Source organism: Xenopus laevis, chromosome 1S (assembly GCF_017654675.1).
Source record: "Xenopus laevis strain J_2021 chromosome 1S, Xenopus_laevis_v10.1, whole genome shotgun sequence".
NCBI classification, from domain to species: domain Eukaryota; kingdom Metazoa; phylum Chordata; class Amphibia; order Anura; family Pipidae; genus Xenopus; species Xenopus laevis.
Window position 1 is genome coordinate 141,205,319 of NC_054372.1, and position 16,706 is coordinate 141,222,024.

The following is a 16,706-nucleotide window of genomic DNA, read 5'->3' on the forward strand; positions in this document are numbered from 1 at the left end:
AGAAACCCGAAACAAAATACTATCCTCTGCAATGGCACCATGGCTCACTAAAAAGTTAGTTACCAAAGAAATAATAAAAAACAATGATGTAAACATGGGAAGAAACAAGCAACAACCAAGTAAAAACTGCCACTCTAGAAGATAGCAATCAAGAACACAATTTCAGGTATTCTGAGGTGTATTCAGTTCTGACACAAACAAGACATCCCCGATCAGTGGCAGATGTATAAACGCACCCATAACACTATGCACAGTAGATGGTTAGCAAAATTAAAATTTGCAGCAAAAAAGAAAAAATAAAACACACACACACAACGGACTGGTCAAAACAAAAACCACGTACTGGCCTTGGGGAAAAAGAAAAAACCCATACATTTCTCAGGTAGGCCAAGTAGCAGCTATTGAGTGAGATATCAGGCCAGGTAAATACACTCCACCCTTCATGCACACCAGTGTGATCATACCAAAGTGTGAAACAAAAACATGCATATTCACAAGCTCAGGAAGCATGTCAATTCTTGCTACAAAACAGTGACCATGTGAAGTGACAGCCCAAAATCAAACCCTTTCCTCAAGATCTAGCAAGTGGGACAAGATGTGGTGATGCTTCCATGATCTAAAGTGCTACCAGGACTTACTGAAGCCAGGCCTGGCACACTCTTATCCAGATTGAAAAATTCATTGAAGTCAAATTCCCCAGGGGCTGGTTCTGGCAAGACGGCTTCTTCAGGCACTTCCTGGTCAGCTGCATGCGCAGGCGGAAGAGCTACTTCTTCCAAAACTCCTCCATTGCATTCTACTCCTGTAAAAGAACAGAGCATTATACTTTTGTAAAACTGCATAAATGTGTTACAAAAAATAAATAAAGAATACAAGGTCCTGGAAGAAGCACACACCACTTAAAAAAAAAGAAAGAAAAAAAAAAAGGTGCCTGGGTGCTGGTGAATAATCAACATAGGAGAGCATAGCACTGATCATGCCTTTAAAAAATATTTTGTTTTAAGTTTTATGTAATTGGACTTGAATTAAAACGGTGTCCGAAGGTAACAATAGAAGCAAAAGCTCTTCATTAACAAACAAGTATTCTTGACAGACTCTGCACCTTGACAAAATTGTGTGCAGAAATAGATACATATATTTTGGATTTTAGAGGCTTGTAAAGAACATCTAAACCATGGCCTATACAAACAGACAACACTGCCAATTAGTAGAAGTATGTATTTAGAATAACATTGAAAACATTAGCAAATTGTCAGCTTCAGTGCAGTCCTATTCATTCGCGCTCACAACTTCTAGCATGCTATTGCAAACTGGAAGGCTGCTGAACAAAAAGCTAAATACCGACATAATGAAGACCATTGCAGTTGTCTCAGAATATCATTTTATCCATGGCTATATCATACCAAAATGTATTCTAAACTACCCCTTTAAAAATTGCACAAAGACAGCATTTGGGATTATAGGGCAGAGTAACAAGCATGCTCTGTCGAAAGTGTGTTAAAAACTACATCATAAAAATCATGACAATCCCTTTATTTCTTACACGGCTTACACTACAAATAATTCACTCTACAATATACATTTAATTCCTGAACCAGCAAGTGTATTTCTTTAAATTGATGCTATTGGTGTGTAGGCAGCCATCTCAGGTCATTTTGCCTGGTCATGTGCTTTCAGAAAGAGCACTTTAGGATGGAACTGCTTTCTGGCAGGCTGTTTCTCCGACTCAATGGATTTTACTATTGAGTGCTGTTCTTAGATCTACCAGGCAGCTGTTCTTTTGTTAGGGAGCTGATATCTGGTTACCTTCCCATTGTTCTGTTAGGCTGCTGGGAGGGGTGATATCAATCCAACTTTTAGTACAGCACAAGTCACATGACTGGGGGCAGCTGGGAATCTGACAATATGCCAAGCCCTAAGTCAGTTTCAAAATTAAATAGTAATTAAATTTAACAGCAAAAGCCAACAATCACTTCTCACTACTAATAATTCTTGATCTCTACATTTGACACAGTGGATCATCCTCTCCTCCTCCTCCAATCCCTCAGTTCGTGACATGGCCCTTTCCTGGTTCTTTTCATACCTTACTAATCGTTCCTTCAGTGTCTCCTACAATGGAGTATCATCTTCTCCTATACCTCTTATTGATGGGGTTCCTCAGGGCTCTGTCCTGGGCCCATTATTTTTTTCACTCTACACTTCCTACCTCAGCAAACTAATCAACTAGTATGGTTTCCAATACCACCTCTATGCGGACAATATTCAGATCTCTCTCTCTCAATTCAGAGTGCTTAATTCAGGTCTCGTCCTGCCTGTCTGCTAGCTCTAATTGGATGTACACACTGCTACCTAAAATGAAACCTCTTTAAAATGGAAGTGGTTCTTCTCCCCCCCCCCACCCAACTAAAACCTGTAACATCATGGAAGTATCTATCGTAGTTAACAATGCCACTATCTCCCAAGGATATCTCTCATATCCAGTCACCTATTAAATCATGTCAATTTCACCTTAGGAACATATCCAAAATAAGACCACCACCAAAAATGCTGCCAATATTCTTAGTCTCTCAGGTCTACACTACTGTAATTATTAAATGGCCTTTCTCACCAGAGACTGTCACCTCTCCAGTCCATAGTGAACACTGCCGTCAGGCTCAAACCTCAGCAACCGCTCCTCCTCTGCCAATCCTTGTACTGGCTTCCGCTACATTCCAGAATAAAATTAGCCCGACATTCAAAGCACTTCATAACTCTGCCCCTCCCTACATCTCTGAACTCATCTCTAGATACCTAACCGCTTATTACACTCCTCTACTGAGCTGCTCCTCAACTAATCTCCTCACCTTAAAGACTCTCCCCTCCTCTGAAACTCTCTGCCAGTCGGTCAGACTTTCTCCCAACCTTTCTGCTTTCAAAAGATCTCTTAAAAAACACACTTATTTAGAAAAGCCTACCCTTACTCAGTTTAGCTACTAAATGCAATACCAGATGCTACACAACTCATCTTGCCAACAACTTGTGTCTCATTCCCTTCCCCTTTAGATTATAGACTTTTGCACAGGGCCTTCACCTTTTGTACCGGCAGTGGTTGTTGTGTTTGTATGTTCTATGCATGTAATTCATACGATTTCTTTGTATAAGCACATTTATTTTACAGTGCTGCGCAATAGGTTGGCGCTCTAAAAATACATGTTAATATAAATAAATATTTTGCACCTATGCATATTAATTAAAATAATGGGATAGAGCCAAAGCAGTTCTGCTTAAATACAGTGTTTGTGGCTGGTGGTTCAACAGATTCCTGTTACGAGTTACTTGATATTAAAGTTTGCATAATAAGATTTGTTCTTTAAAGTCTGCAAGGTATATTTTTCAAAAAAGACCAGTGGGAGTGGAGGGAGGACCACTGCCTGAAAAAACAGGACCATATACTGTAGCACTTGGTCTCACCATTCAGGTGTATTTAAAAATAGTCAGTCATGGGAGGCGATATAACATGACAAAACAATTCCTTGCATTTTAAATCAGATCCCACTTGCCTTCCTTTAAAGAGGTTGTCCGCTTCCTTGTCCTCTTGCGGCCCTTCTGATCCTCTTCCAGAATTTTATCATCAAAGCCAATAAGCTCAATAGTCTCTGACTGGCTGGTGGGACCTGCAGAAAACCATTCTGGTTCCTCCTCTGTACAAGAGTCATTTCTACGTCTCTCACCAAATATACGTTTACCATCTCCATATTCTCGCTGTAAAAGAGGGGTAAAAATAAACAAAAACATATTTTACAGTTAACTTTAGAAAAAGAGAAGCCAAAATATGTAGATTACATGTCAGGTACAAATATCAAGCCATAATAGTATGGTATATACTAAAGTTAAACTTTGGGGGAAAGATTCTCGGAAAAAAAAAAAAAAACACGGATCTCTGTATTTCCCTCTCCTCCTAAAGATCATTTAGAATATGGCCAAACCTCCAGGTCAGCCATTATCTCTGAGATTGGCTCTATTGCTGTCAAACTTGCTGGAAAAATGGAGACTACTACTATTGGTTTAAGTGAAGTCATTCCTTAGGGAAAGTGATAAGATGCACAGTAATCTTTATCAACAGTGTAATTGTAACCAAGTTGTTACAAAATATTATGGCACTCTACACAAGAAGAACATTTATCTACTAAAAATATTAGATGAGCACTTTTACATAATTTAGGAAACATCAAAACAAAGTTAGATTTGATTAAAATTTGGGACCATACATTTTGAGGGTTGTTTTAACAGAAAGGCTTAGTGAAGTAATGGGCACAATATTTGCTACACTTTGGGGCATATGTTGCAAAAAGAGTGAAGAAAACCCCTCACCATGAAGTTGCCCATAGCAACCAGATGTTTGCTTTTGTTTTCTAACTAGGTGTTGAAATCCAATTGCTGAATGGATGCTATGGGCAACATAACCGGTGACTTTTCTACAGTGCTTTACACTGTGCTTTAGCCTGATAAATGGGTCCCTTTGTGTATGGGCCTTTGGTAGAAGGTAGGATGAGTACAGTTACCAATAATTTTTATATTAGAACTTGATCTTTAACATAGTTGCACTTAATTTAGATGTATTATTGTATCGACCAGTTTGTTCTAGAACTTTGTTCTGTTGTACAGACTTGCATTAATAATAAAAAAATAATCACTTTTAAATTTATTTTATACACAAACGTATATACCAGCAATTATACATGATAGGTATGATTTAGGATTAATCAAGAAGGATCAGAGTATAAATGAACAAACAGTGCTTAAAGAAGTAGTTCTCCTTAAATTTAGTATGCTACAGACTGAAATTCTGAGTTATTATGTAGATATGATTCAGACAGTGATAATCCATATGATTCAGACAGTGATAATCCAAGACATTTTGTAGAGTCTTCATTTATAATTTTAAAATTTAGACTTTTGGTTGCTATGGTGCAATTTACCCTAACAATCAGGCAGTGACTTGAAGGAAACACTGGAACATGAGTAGTAAGGGGCCTAAAAAGATTATAAAAAGTAGTAACATTTTTTTAATTTTACTGTAATATAACAATAGTTTTTGGTAGCTGGGGGTCAGTGACTAGAAGCTGGAAAAAGGATGACAACTCAAATTTTATTAAATATTAAAGTTGCTAAATATTGGCGATTTTAGAACATACTAAATGTTAATTTAAAATGTGAATTTACCCTTTAAAAGACTAAGTACATTTTGGTTGTTACACATAAGGTATATGGAGAAGATATATTCACACACATTATGGAAAAAAATAGTTGCCATAGCCAAAGTTCAATGATAACTCAATAATATAGCACATGTACAGAGAATGAAGTGCTTCAAGATATATGAAAGATTCATTTAAGTTCAGCTTTTAGAGAAGGAAAAATGACCCATTATGATAAATGCCAAAATAAATACATAAACACACAAAATGGGCATCCTCAGTACCTGGGGGAATTAGGTTAGGGGTGGAGCTCAGTCCCCACACTGGTCACTCTACATATAAAACGTGTGATGATATATAATATCCTTTCATGGCACTGGTATACATATACAGTTATAGGGCAATGTGTTGATAAGAATTATTGTCAGAGACCCAATATACATTACATTTACCAAAAACCCAAGTGACTGAATGATTTCTGTTACAAGGCCCCTAAAGACATGTCAAGAGTTGGTAAGCATCCAACTGCACATTATATTAGAATATTATCGTCTACAGCAACCCAAGGTAAGTATCTATACAATTAAGGAAGTTTTCTTCTCTTAATGGCTTGATAAATCTAAACAGAGCCAAGCACTAGCCGGACAGCAAGACATTAAAGAGAAAGTGTGCAATAATGATTTGGTTAGCAACAGTCATGATCATCCTGAATATAGATACTTAATTTGGCTGCCCTACAGCATACCATTTTTTGTAAACAAAGTGAGGACACTTTTTAGAGGAATTTTACTTGTGTCTGTTAGCTGTGAGATTAAACAAATCATTTTAAAGGAGAAGGAAAGCTACGGAGGCATTTTATAGCCAATAGATTAGCTGCAATAGTGCAAGCTAGAATGCTATATTTATTCTGTAGAATGTTTTACCATACCTGAGTAAAAAGCTCTAGAAACTCTCTATTTGTTTAGGATAGGAGCTGCAGTATTAACATGGTGTGACATCACTTCCTGCCTGAGTCTCTCCCTGCTCTGGGCTCAGATTACAGTAGAGAAGGGAAGGGAGGGGGAGAGGAGCAAACTGAGCATGCTCTTGCCCAGGGCAATGAGGTTTAAGCTGAAGGCAGGAAGTCTGATACAGAAGCCCATGTGTACACAATAGAAGGAAAGAAATGCAGGGTTTCTTTTGACAGGGGACTCAGAGCAACATTACTTTGGGGATTTACTGGTATATTTAGATGGACCTTTCTGATAAGGCTTACTTAGTTTTAACCTTTCCTTCTCCTTTAACACAACTCCATTTGTGATCACATAACGTGAACCATAAGATCAGGATGTAGCATCAATCACTACCTGACTTATGTTTACATACAAAACTCAATCAAAAGTACTCACCCTGAAGCGTTTGTCTTTGTATTCCTTTTCTCTGTCTCGGCCCTCTCTGGGCTCTCTGTCTTTTTCTCCACCTCGAACATCTCTGTCAAATCCTCTTGCAGTCATTAACCTGCCACTTCCAATACGGCGAGACCCTAACATTCGCATGCTTTCGTTCTCTTTGTTATCCAAAGGACTCCCTGACCGGCGTGAATTGGCAGCAGCTGTAACGTGGCAGCCACCACCAAAACTTCGTCTTTGAGGGCTAAGTACAACATCAAGATCATCTTCTTTGACACGCTCCCTTGGGTCTGCAGGAATTAAAGACCATGATTATAGCAAAAAAAAATATGCAACCCTATAACAGATGTTTCAGTCTCTTTTGGGACCCGAGTATCGGTTGGACAAACTAAAAAAGGTCCATCAAGAAAAGCACTGCGCCATGGAGAAGGCTTGCAGCAGAAAGGTCTGTATGGCAACAAGGGTGAACAACAGGATCATTCTGTATGCAGATAACTTACATGGAATGCAAATTAATGAGAATATTCTAAAAAATGTATAACATTAAGCCAATATTTTGCAAACTCAACAGATGACAAAATATACTTGAAATAAACAAAGGCCTTAGGTTAGCTATAAAGCCTGCAGTGTAAGTCAGACACACAGCTGTGTTTAAGAGACAAGAGCCCATTACAAAGGTACACTTTGTTACAAGAAAGCCAACTAGTGCAAACATACAAATGGTAAAAACATAACGTTGTAACAAAGTCTGAAGACAAAGGTTTGTCTATGAAACACAACCTCATCTCCAATCACACTAAAAGGAAAAGGTTATCTTTACAATGTATACAGCATTTGCCAGGGCTGCAGCTCGAATGCCACCCGTTTCTTTATAAACATACCAGCTATTCGTCGTTTAAGCATATTCCTTTCTGTATCACAATCCTTCTTTAAAGCTTCAACAGGAGAGCTGCGCCCTGAGTTTGGGTAGAGGGAAGAATGCCATTTTTCAGGATCCCAAACACCATCACTGCGTAAAAAAAAAAAAGGGTAATTATTAAACCTTGGATGCAAAACAGTAATCAAATATAATTGGTAATTCAATGCAAATTAAAAACATACCTGTCATACTTATCAAGCAAACAAGAGGGCCTCTCTTTGGAGTGTGGAAGTTCTTTGATGTCCAAAAGTTCCTCCTGAGAGTGAAGGTAAAATTGTATTATTTGTCACATTTTTCCAACATTTTTAAAATTGCAAACACATGCAAATATAAGCAACCAACCTTTGAATAACTGTGATGAGATCTGCCCCTTGGGGGTTTCCTGATGTCACCAAAGGGGTCGCTACGATCTGTCTCTTCTCTATAATCCATGCTGAAAAGCCCAGGTAGCCACAACACACCTAAGAAAAGATTGAGTGTTTATTTTACAATCCCAGGCATCCCTTCAGTTTGGGGGGGTGTAAACGAGTGAATTCCAGGAGCTGTAGGCCAACACCACAAGGATAGACAGACAGCCACATGTATAATACAGAAGACTAAGAACCCAGCAGAGATGGCCTATACATGGAAAGCTTGAAGACAAGAGGTCAGATATACAGAAACTAATTGGGAGTTCACATGAAGCTCCTCAGATGGACTTTACATGGTGCGATACCAACCTAAGTTAAAAAAAACACACACTAGACATCCTTTGAGACTGACACACAATTATGCTAAATGGCACATGCACAGACAACATGAGAACGCAAAGTGGTCATACAATTGTAGTTCAACAAGGAGCAGCAGCTCGAGGAGCCCTAATTACATTTAAACCAGACATAGACTATGAGGTAAATAACCCACTCCGCTACAATAACCTGCACCTGCCACATAGGAGGAAGCCCAAGTAGAGATGTGGAGAGGTATACAGCCCAACATGAACAGAACATGAAAGCATTGGCTCCCCGCCTACCCCTCCAAACAAAACAATGTCAGAAAGTCACCCCCACGACTCAAGCCTTTCCTATAGAATCTTCCATACACCCCAATTCACCTGAGCACGCCCCCGCTTTCTCCCGGTTCCCCTCCCTCTAAAACCCCCCGCCGCGCACACGCCGATTGACGTACAATACGTAGCGCACGTAAAAGTCGTACCGCACGTACAGCCTAGACTATTCCTTCTAACACACCTGTTATGGTTCTTTGGGCCGCTATTTGGGCCTCCGAGGGCCCGGAATCTACCCCCTCACAACTGACGTCTCCTATTACACACCCGACCAACCTAAGAACCGAGAAAAGACGACGTCAAGTGGACCCCGGACGTTTAACGTCAGCCCGTGACGTACGAGGCGGTCCTACAGATACTTAACCCTCTGACGCCTGTGACTGGACCAATCACGTGATAGGTTACTCTTCGCTAATTCGATACCAATATGGGGTGTTAGTTACCATAATATTGATATATAGATATACACTATAGGCTGTTGTGCAATTAATTGTACTTGGCAAACTTTCGCTTGTAGAACGACAGCCCTCATTGTGAATTCTGAATTACGCTGCCAGTCTTTTAACTCTAATGAGCTAATTAACATCACGCCATGGCTTCTTAATTATCAGGTGTGATATGAAACAAAGCCAGTCAGGGCAATTAACCATTACCTACAATATGTATTGGGACTGAAAGCTACAGTCTTCCTAGTCAACAAATCATGAGCTCCAGTTCTTTTAGTGCTGTTTTCAGCCTCTCCCAGTCTTTCTCATTTTTTAATCAAAGTATCTCTCATTGAATTCATTGGTTAGTAACACTGAAATGCCCTACAATAGCGCAATTGTTGTTGGTAATACATAGAACATTTTATTATTGGAGCCGTGCTTCCAGTTCTCTTGGATAAACACCACCACTCCACCAGGGCCGGATTTACATTTTGTGCTCCCCTAGGCCCAGCTAAAACCAAACGACCGATCTCCGCCGGACGAAAAATGTCGGGACTCTCCACACACGGTCTGAAAATAGTACGAATCCTCGATTTGTACGATAGGATCTTTGCATCTATGGCCACCTTTACAGAGCATTTGTTTTTTAGATGGTGTCAGTGACCCCCATTTGAAAGGAAACCTCCTAGTTATGCCACATTAATTAAATGGGAGAAATAGGAAAACCACCCTTATATGCTGCTTAGCAAGATTAAGAGAAAAAAAGTTATGCTCTGCAGCCTGGATCACATTTCCCCAAAAAATTTGCATAGTTTAGTAAATGAATAAGATATTAATTGGAGCACTGGCAAAATGGGAGTATGATTTTCTGAGAATGATACTGACTATGAAAGGCTTGCAGAGCCTTATGTAGATTAGGGGGCAAAGAAGAGACAAGGGAAATAAAGTGGCACTTTTTAATTACACCAAAGGACTCAAAGATAAGAAGGGAGTATGTTAAGATAACTTTGCATACTACCACTATTACTATAGACACTTCAACCATTCTTTACACAGTTAAGCAGGCATAATATTTGCCTTTGCTACACTCCTCTTACATACAGCTGCTGCTTTGCAGGTCCTCACTGCGCAAGGTTTAAGGCAGTTGCCCCTGCTCTGATGCCTTAAACTTGCATAGCTTAGGGCTATTGTCAGAACATGTTTAATGACTACAGGGGTAATTAATGTTATACAAAAATTAGAAGTAGTGAATGCTTGAATTTTAAGATTTTAAGTATAAATGTATTGCTATTCCATATCTCCAAATGTTAACATGCTATAGCTTATGTACATACTAAATGAAATACAATAAGGAGCTGAGCACAGCAATGTATGGTAATACCAGTGAACAAACAATATTCCTTTATAGTCCTTTGACCACTTGCCTGATGTGGCCTCTGTTGCTGTGCTGAATGTTGCCATAAAGCATGCACTGCATAGATGAAAAAGCTAAATTAACAGAACTGCCACTCAGGTCCTTGACAGCCCATGCCAAACATTGTTTAATCTAACTACCTGCAGAGTTCAGAATTATGCTGTGCACAGATCCATGGCTCGCTCATTCCACTCTTACAAATGCGAACTGCACGGCCTGCGTGCAGTGACGTTGCGTCGTTGTGTGCACATGCGTGGCGCAGTCGCTTGATGATGTCATTGCACATGCTAAAGGAATAAGTTGTTTGCGCTCCTTTTCCTTTTGGGGCACAGTTATATAGATGTTAGGGGCGCCACCTTGCCACCCCTAAACATCTTGCCGCCCTGGGCCCGGGCCTAGGGGGCCTCTACCTAAATCCGGCCCTGAACACCACCATATGTCATTAAATAATAGGAACAGCACTTAAAGGGCACGTAAAGGTAAAAAAAAAAAAAAAATCCCATTTTTACTTTCTTTAATGAAAAAGAAACCTATCTCCAATATAATTTAATTAAATAACATGTGTACTGTTTTTATAAGAAACCTGCAGGGACATTCTCCATTTATTTACTTGCTCTGACTGCTGTGGATAGGAATTGTCAGATGGTCTCTAACTGCTCTGCAGGGAAACAATCATACTTATGAACAGCAGGGGAAGCCCCCTCCTTACTTCCCAGCCATGCAGAACTCAAGCAGCTTTGTTTGTTTCCATGTAGAGCAGTCGGCTCTGCAGCCACTGGTTCTGCAGAGTTGGAGAAAGTTTGTATTAACAATACAAAAACTATAAACTCCATATTAAATTACATTACAACACAGGCCCCAGTGCAGTCTGCCTATTCTGATTATTAATCAGTCTTGCTGTATTGGCTTCTGGCAGATATTATTTGACTTGTGCTGTTTTTATAATTTAAGACGATCCTTAAGCAGCCCAGACCACACTGAGCATGTGCACAGTCTTGATCTTGCAAAGATGTTTAACAAAGTTACAAGATGGTGACCCCCGCCTGTGGTCAACTTTGAAAGCATAAATCATTTGTTTGATTAGGCTTTATGGTGCAGTAAGTTCATGCTTTTGTTTAGTATACAAAATACAGCATTTCTAGCCTTATTCTATTGTAGACTTTACGTCCCCTTCAACGTAGTTCTGGCATTAGAATTTATCAGTGAGTGCAGTTCATGCTACTGAGATGGCAGTTTTGGCCAGGGAATTTGGGGTTCAGACTTTAGTGGACTTACACACATTACGCCAGTGGATTTCTGACTTTTTCACTTCAAACACCCCACTTTGTGGCCAGTATTTTATCTTGGCTCCCCTTCATTCATATTGGTGTATAAGTAAATCAAAGTTCTGAGAACATCTAGGGAAGCAAATAGGTGTCTATCCTCTCTCTAATGGATCTTCATTTTTTGATTTTCAGGAATATCTTGAAGAATAAAAGGCATTCTACCCTCGCTGCAAAGCTCAACCTAAATGGCTGAGGCTGAGCCTCCCCAAATATTTCTGTACTCCACGCCATAACTCATACTCACTTGATGGTTTATCAGGTCCTTGTTGCTCTGCCTTTCAATTAACTGTCTGTTAAACTTAACTACAAAGGATTCAATAACCAACTAGAACTGTTCTTGCTGGTATGATGTGAACACACATCTTGGTGAGTGGGCACATGAAACCAATATAACGGTTATAAAAATGAAATGTTATTTGTATGTAGCATCCTGATGCTCTCTGGCAGAGAATACATTGCATGTTACTTTTGCGAACAGTCTCCAAGCTCATACACCTATTTCACAGTTCTTCACAAAAATTTGGAATCGAGTTGTTAAATAAATTAAAGGAGGAATGGGGGCACATTGATATGAGCATGAGGACATCCTTCATCTATACATGAAGAATATGTAAATAACGTATACCATGATTGGCACCTGCGGATGGAGGTATTTTCACTCATTACTGAAACCTTAGCTACTAATTTGGAGCCAGATCCTTGGTTAGCACTTTTACTATGAAAACAAATTCTCCTTCCCCTTCCCCACTTTCTATATCCTGAGAAAATACTAAAGACAATAAAACTGTTACATTAGGTAAGATTTATTGACAACTGTTAGAACACAGGAAAGCTACCATACAAGTTATGTATACAGGGCCCCCCCATAAACACAAGCACACAGTACCAAAATGGAACTATAGGTGGCCCTATGAAACTGATAGGTGCCTAATAATTGATCATTCCACAGCAAGGAATTTGATGTAGGAGAAACTCATATAATTCAGTGAACAGCTCAAAATATAAACAGCTGATGTTTCTCTATAAGTAGTTCATATAAATAGTTCTATTAATTAATGTGCTAAGTTACAATCAGTTAATTGGGAGGACAGCCTAGATGAGCAGCAGGCTCTGTAGCAGTAGAGTCATCTTATTGAAGAGCTACTGAGCCTAGATAGTGAGAGGTCTAGTGGTATAACTGTATGCTCTAGGAAGTGTAAGATCGCTAGATAACTAGACTGGGCAACTAGGAGTTAGTGGGCATTTAGTTCCCAGCGGGAAACCTGTCAGCCAGGAATTGAGAGGAGATAGAGCCAGCTAGGGCCCAAGAGGAGTGCCTGCGAACGTGAGTCCCCCCTGGCAGTGTGCAGTTACAGGAAGAGTCATATCTGTAAACCGGAAGATTGAGCCCTGTGAATGTGCTGCTGTTCTGTTAAAGGCCATAACAAATAAAGAGAAAGTGATTGAACTACATCTCTTTGAATTGTCTGTTTCACTGAAGGTTTTCCCCACACAAAAGGTCGGTGGTACATCAAGGGTTAACAACGGGTACAGCACAAGATATTTGCCCCCATCACAAGCTTCTTTAAATAATGTACGTTTTTGCATGAGCTACATGCATCAGTTTAGGGGTCCCAATGAGCTTGCTATGGGACTCAGTAACAAGTCAGTAGTAGTTCATATGAAATGTAAAAATAATTAATGGCTAAAAAGTCAGTTAGTTTATTGGGGGTCAGGGCAACTTATCTTAATTTGTTGGTGCTCAGTGGAGTTTGCTCCTGTCTATCACTTTAGAAGGATATTTGCGTTCCCCTGTGGCTGAATGCATTTAAACTTGAGTTTAAGTGCTCATATGTACGAGCCCTTAAAGGAATTGTTCATTGTAAAAATAAAAACCTGGTAAATAGACTGTGCAAAAAAAAAATTCAATACAGTTAGCCAAATGTGTCACATATGTACCATATAGTGTGACGTAAACATGGAACAGTGGAGGGAGGCTAAAAGAACTGCGTGTAAGGTTTGTTCCAATAAAGACTGTGTCACAATATTAAGGTTTTTCACATTATGCAATGTATATAAATAACATTTACCTGAAATTAACTTAATGCTGTATACTCAGGACCGCCATCAGAAATCGAAGGGCCCCATACAACAAAATTTCCTGGGCCCCCTGGGCTGCACCCACCTACAGGTCCTCCTTCCCCACCCCCACAGGTCCGCCCCCCACCACACAGTAAAAAAAACAAAAAAATATTGGTGGCTAGGGTTCCCACATGTTAATAGAAAATAAAAAGATATTAACCCCCTACAAGTCTCCCCCCTGCCCCCCCTGATGGCTGCCCTGTGTATACTTGAGGAATTACTGGTTACACTGCTCACTCCAAATGTCAGGTACTCTTCTTGTGTAACAATGTATTCACATGGGCCTCTAAAGAGAAGTTCAGTTGTATGGGATGTTCTTGCACATGAAAAACCTTTCCTTTTGTGGTAGAATGACCCCAGAGAAGAGTAAAAAGATGGGTTTGCCTTTAATTTCTCTCCCCATAGAAGATGGAAGCTGCAAGGAAGATGTTACTAAACAGGGGATGGTTTCCATTGTCATTGCCATTTAATATTGTTTCCATTTCTCACTAACAAACTCTTTTCACTCTTTACTGCAGGCTAATATTGTTCTTCCACAACTTCAGATAAAGAACCTCCCCAGCACAGCATTTTCAGATTGTTCAAGCCAGCTTCTGTCACCAACTGATTTTCTACAAGGTATTGGTTCCCAGGCCCATAGTGGTAGCACTGCAAATTAGCAGTTATATTATGTAATGGCTCCAGGATAATGAAAACAGCCCATTGCCTAGGGGGCCAGGTGACCAGTGGATCTATAATTGGAGCTCCCTAAGGAAGGACTGTGCTAACTTAATAATATGGGGCCTTGTGATTCCTGATGGTAGTCCTGAGGGTACAGGTGGCATTTAATTAAAAGACAACCCTATCAAGCTGACAAGCAGCTAGAGAGCAATTTAGGAGTTAAAGGGAAAGTAATTTCTAAGATAGAATAAGGCTAGAAATGCTGTATTTTGTATACTAAACATAAACATGAACTTACTGCACCACAAGCCTAATCAAACAAATGATTTATGCTTTCAAAGTTGGCCACAGGGGGTCACCATCTTGTAACTTTGTTAAACATTTTTGCAAGACCAAGACTGTGCACATGCTCAGTGTGATCTATGCTGCTTAGGGTTAATCATAAATTATCAAAACAGCACAAGTCAAATAATATCTGCCAGAAGCCGATACAACAATAATCAGACTATGTAGACTGCACTGGGTCCTGTGTTGTAATGTAATTTAATGTGGATTTTAGTTGTTGTATTGTTTAATACAAACTTTCTCCAACTCTGCAGAACCAGTGGCTGCAGCAAAATAATCCTCCAAATAGAATCCCAGTTTATCTTTTTAAATCTGGCTCCATGATCTTTGTCCCTGCAGCTGGAGTTGGAAATAGTAAAGGGGATGTAAAGGCAAAAATAAAATCCAATACAAATCTCTACACAGTTGCCGACTGCTCTACAGGCAAACAAAGAAAGCTGGTTGCGTTATATACATACAAATAAGTCCCAAACCTGGTGTACCCCAGTCCAGACAATCCGTTAACATCCAATTCCAAAAAGAGGGATTGCTGTGTTTCTCAAAAAGAGGATTTTTGGGGAAAAAACAGAAAAAAGAAAAATATAGTGCAGCGGTTCTCCAATTTAAGTGTACACCTTCAGTGCCTGAAAGGCATTTTTTAAAAATGAACGTGATGAGTAAACTTTCCACCTTTTTGTGTCCACTAATAAGAGGGTGAAGATTAAGTATCTATTTCAATGGTGAGAAGAAGGTAGGTATCAGAGTATGATATAAAACCCATGCTTTAGAATGCGGCTTTCTTATAAAAACAGTACACATTTTTTAATTAAAGTATATTTTTCATTAAAGAAAGAAATGGGATTTTATTTTTTTACCTTTACATGCCCTTTAAAGGGGGCAATATACTCTTATGTTCAGCATAAGTATATATATATATATATATATATATATATATATATATATATATATATACATATAGTGACAGAGTGTTTGGAAAACACCACTGTCTTACAGGAAAGTACATGGAAAAAGAGTACATTTAAAGGAAAACTATACCCCCCAAAATGAATACTTAAGCAACAGATAGTTTATATCAAATTGAATGACATATTTAGGAATCTTACCAAACTGGAATATATATTTACATAAATATTGCCCTTTTACATCTCTTGCCTTGAACCACCATTTCGTGACTCTATCTGTGCTGCCTCAGAGATCACCTGACCAGAAATACTACAACTCTAACTGAAACAGGAAGAAGTGAGGAAGCAAAAGGCAGAACTCTGTCTGTTAATTGGCTCATGTGACCTTACATGTGGTTTGTATGTGTGCACAGTGAATCTTACGATCTCAGGGGGTGGCCCTTATTTTTTAAAATGGCAATTTTCTATTTATGATTACCCAATGGCACATACTACTAAAAAAGTATATTATTATGATAATGGTTCATTTACATGAAGCAGGGTTTTACACATGAGCTGTTTTATTCAGTATCTTTTAATAGAGACCTACATTGTTTGGGGGGTATAATTTTCCTTTAAACTGCAAGATAGGTGTTGCAGAGGGATACTTGGCCCAGGTAGGGTTAATATTCCCTCTCAGCCAGGTAATTAAGTGGCAGCTGAGAGAGGATCTACCTGACCATGTAAAAGGGCTGTGTGAGTACAGTTCAGGGCTCTCCAGGGAAGTGAGGTGCTGTGAGAGACAGAGCTGGGCAGAAGGAGCTTTGCTGCCAGCAAGAGAGTTCCAGAGCTTGGAGCCTAAATCCCTTGTAGAGAAAGAAAGAGGAAAGGACTGGCAGAGGCTAGTGAGTCTGAGTCCCAGGAGGGTAAGCCAGCAGGGCTGAGTGTGAAGCGCAAATACTGCAAGAGGGTGAGAGTTTCCCTTGATGGTGAGCGACCAGAG

General features: G+C 39.5%; 1 protein-coding gene and 1 long non-coding RNA gene across 9 annotated transcripts in view; one reads left to right on the plus strand and one right to left on the minus strand.

The window, feature by feature from the left end:
• The window catches only part of eif4enif1.S (eukaryotic translation initiation factor 4E nuclear import factor 1 S homeolog), a 25,746-nt gene extending 16,891 nt beyond the window's left edge, over positions 1 to 8,855 (minus strand). For 3 of the 8 annotated variants that reach the window (XM_041575575.1, XM_041575573.1, XM_041575561.1), the window contains exons 1-7: positions 8,402 to 8,477; positions 7,827 to 7,945; positions 7,667 to 7,740; positions 7,447 to 7,574; positions 6,566 to 6,855; positions 3,540 to 3,741; positions 639 to 802 (exon numbers count right to left, since the gene is read on the minus strand). In XM_041575575.1, the coding sequence (XP_041431509.1) occupies positions 639 to 802; positions 3,540 to 3,741; positions 6,566 to 6,855; positions 7,447 to 7,574; positions 7,667 to 7,740; positions 7,827 to 7,945; positions 8,402 to 8,462 (1,038 nt within the window). In that variant the 5' untranslated portion in view covers positions 8,463 to 8,477. Of the gene's footprint in view, positions 1 to 638; positions 803 to 3,539; positions 3,742 to 6,565; positions 6,856 to 7,446; positions 7,575 to 7,666; positions 7,741 to 7,826; positions 7,946 to 8,401; positions 8,530 to 8,577; positions 8,625 to 8,713 lie in introns of those variants that run through there. The other 5 variants (XM_018237480.2, NM_001093241.1, XM_018237483.2 and 2 more) reach the window with 5 other exon arrangements.
• Positions 8,792 to 13,143, plus strand: LOC108707107. The gene is made up of 2 exons (XR_001934221.2): positions 8,792 to 8,929; positions 11,829 to 13,143. It is a non-coding gene; the product is annotated as an uncharacterized LOC108707107 (long non-coding RNA).
• Positions 13,144 to 16,706: the final 3,563 nt, after the last annotated feature.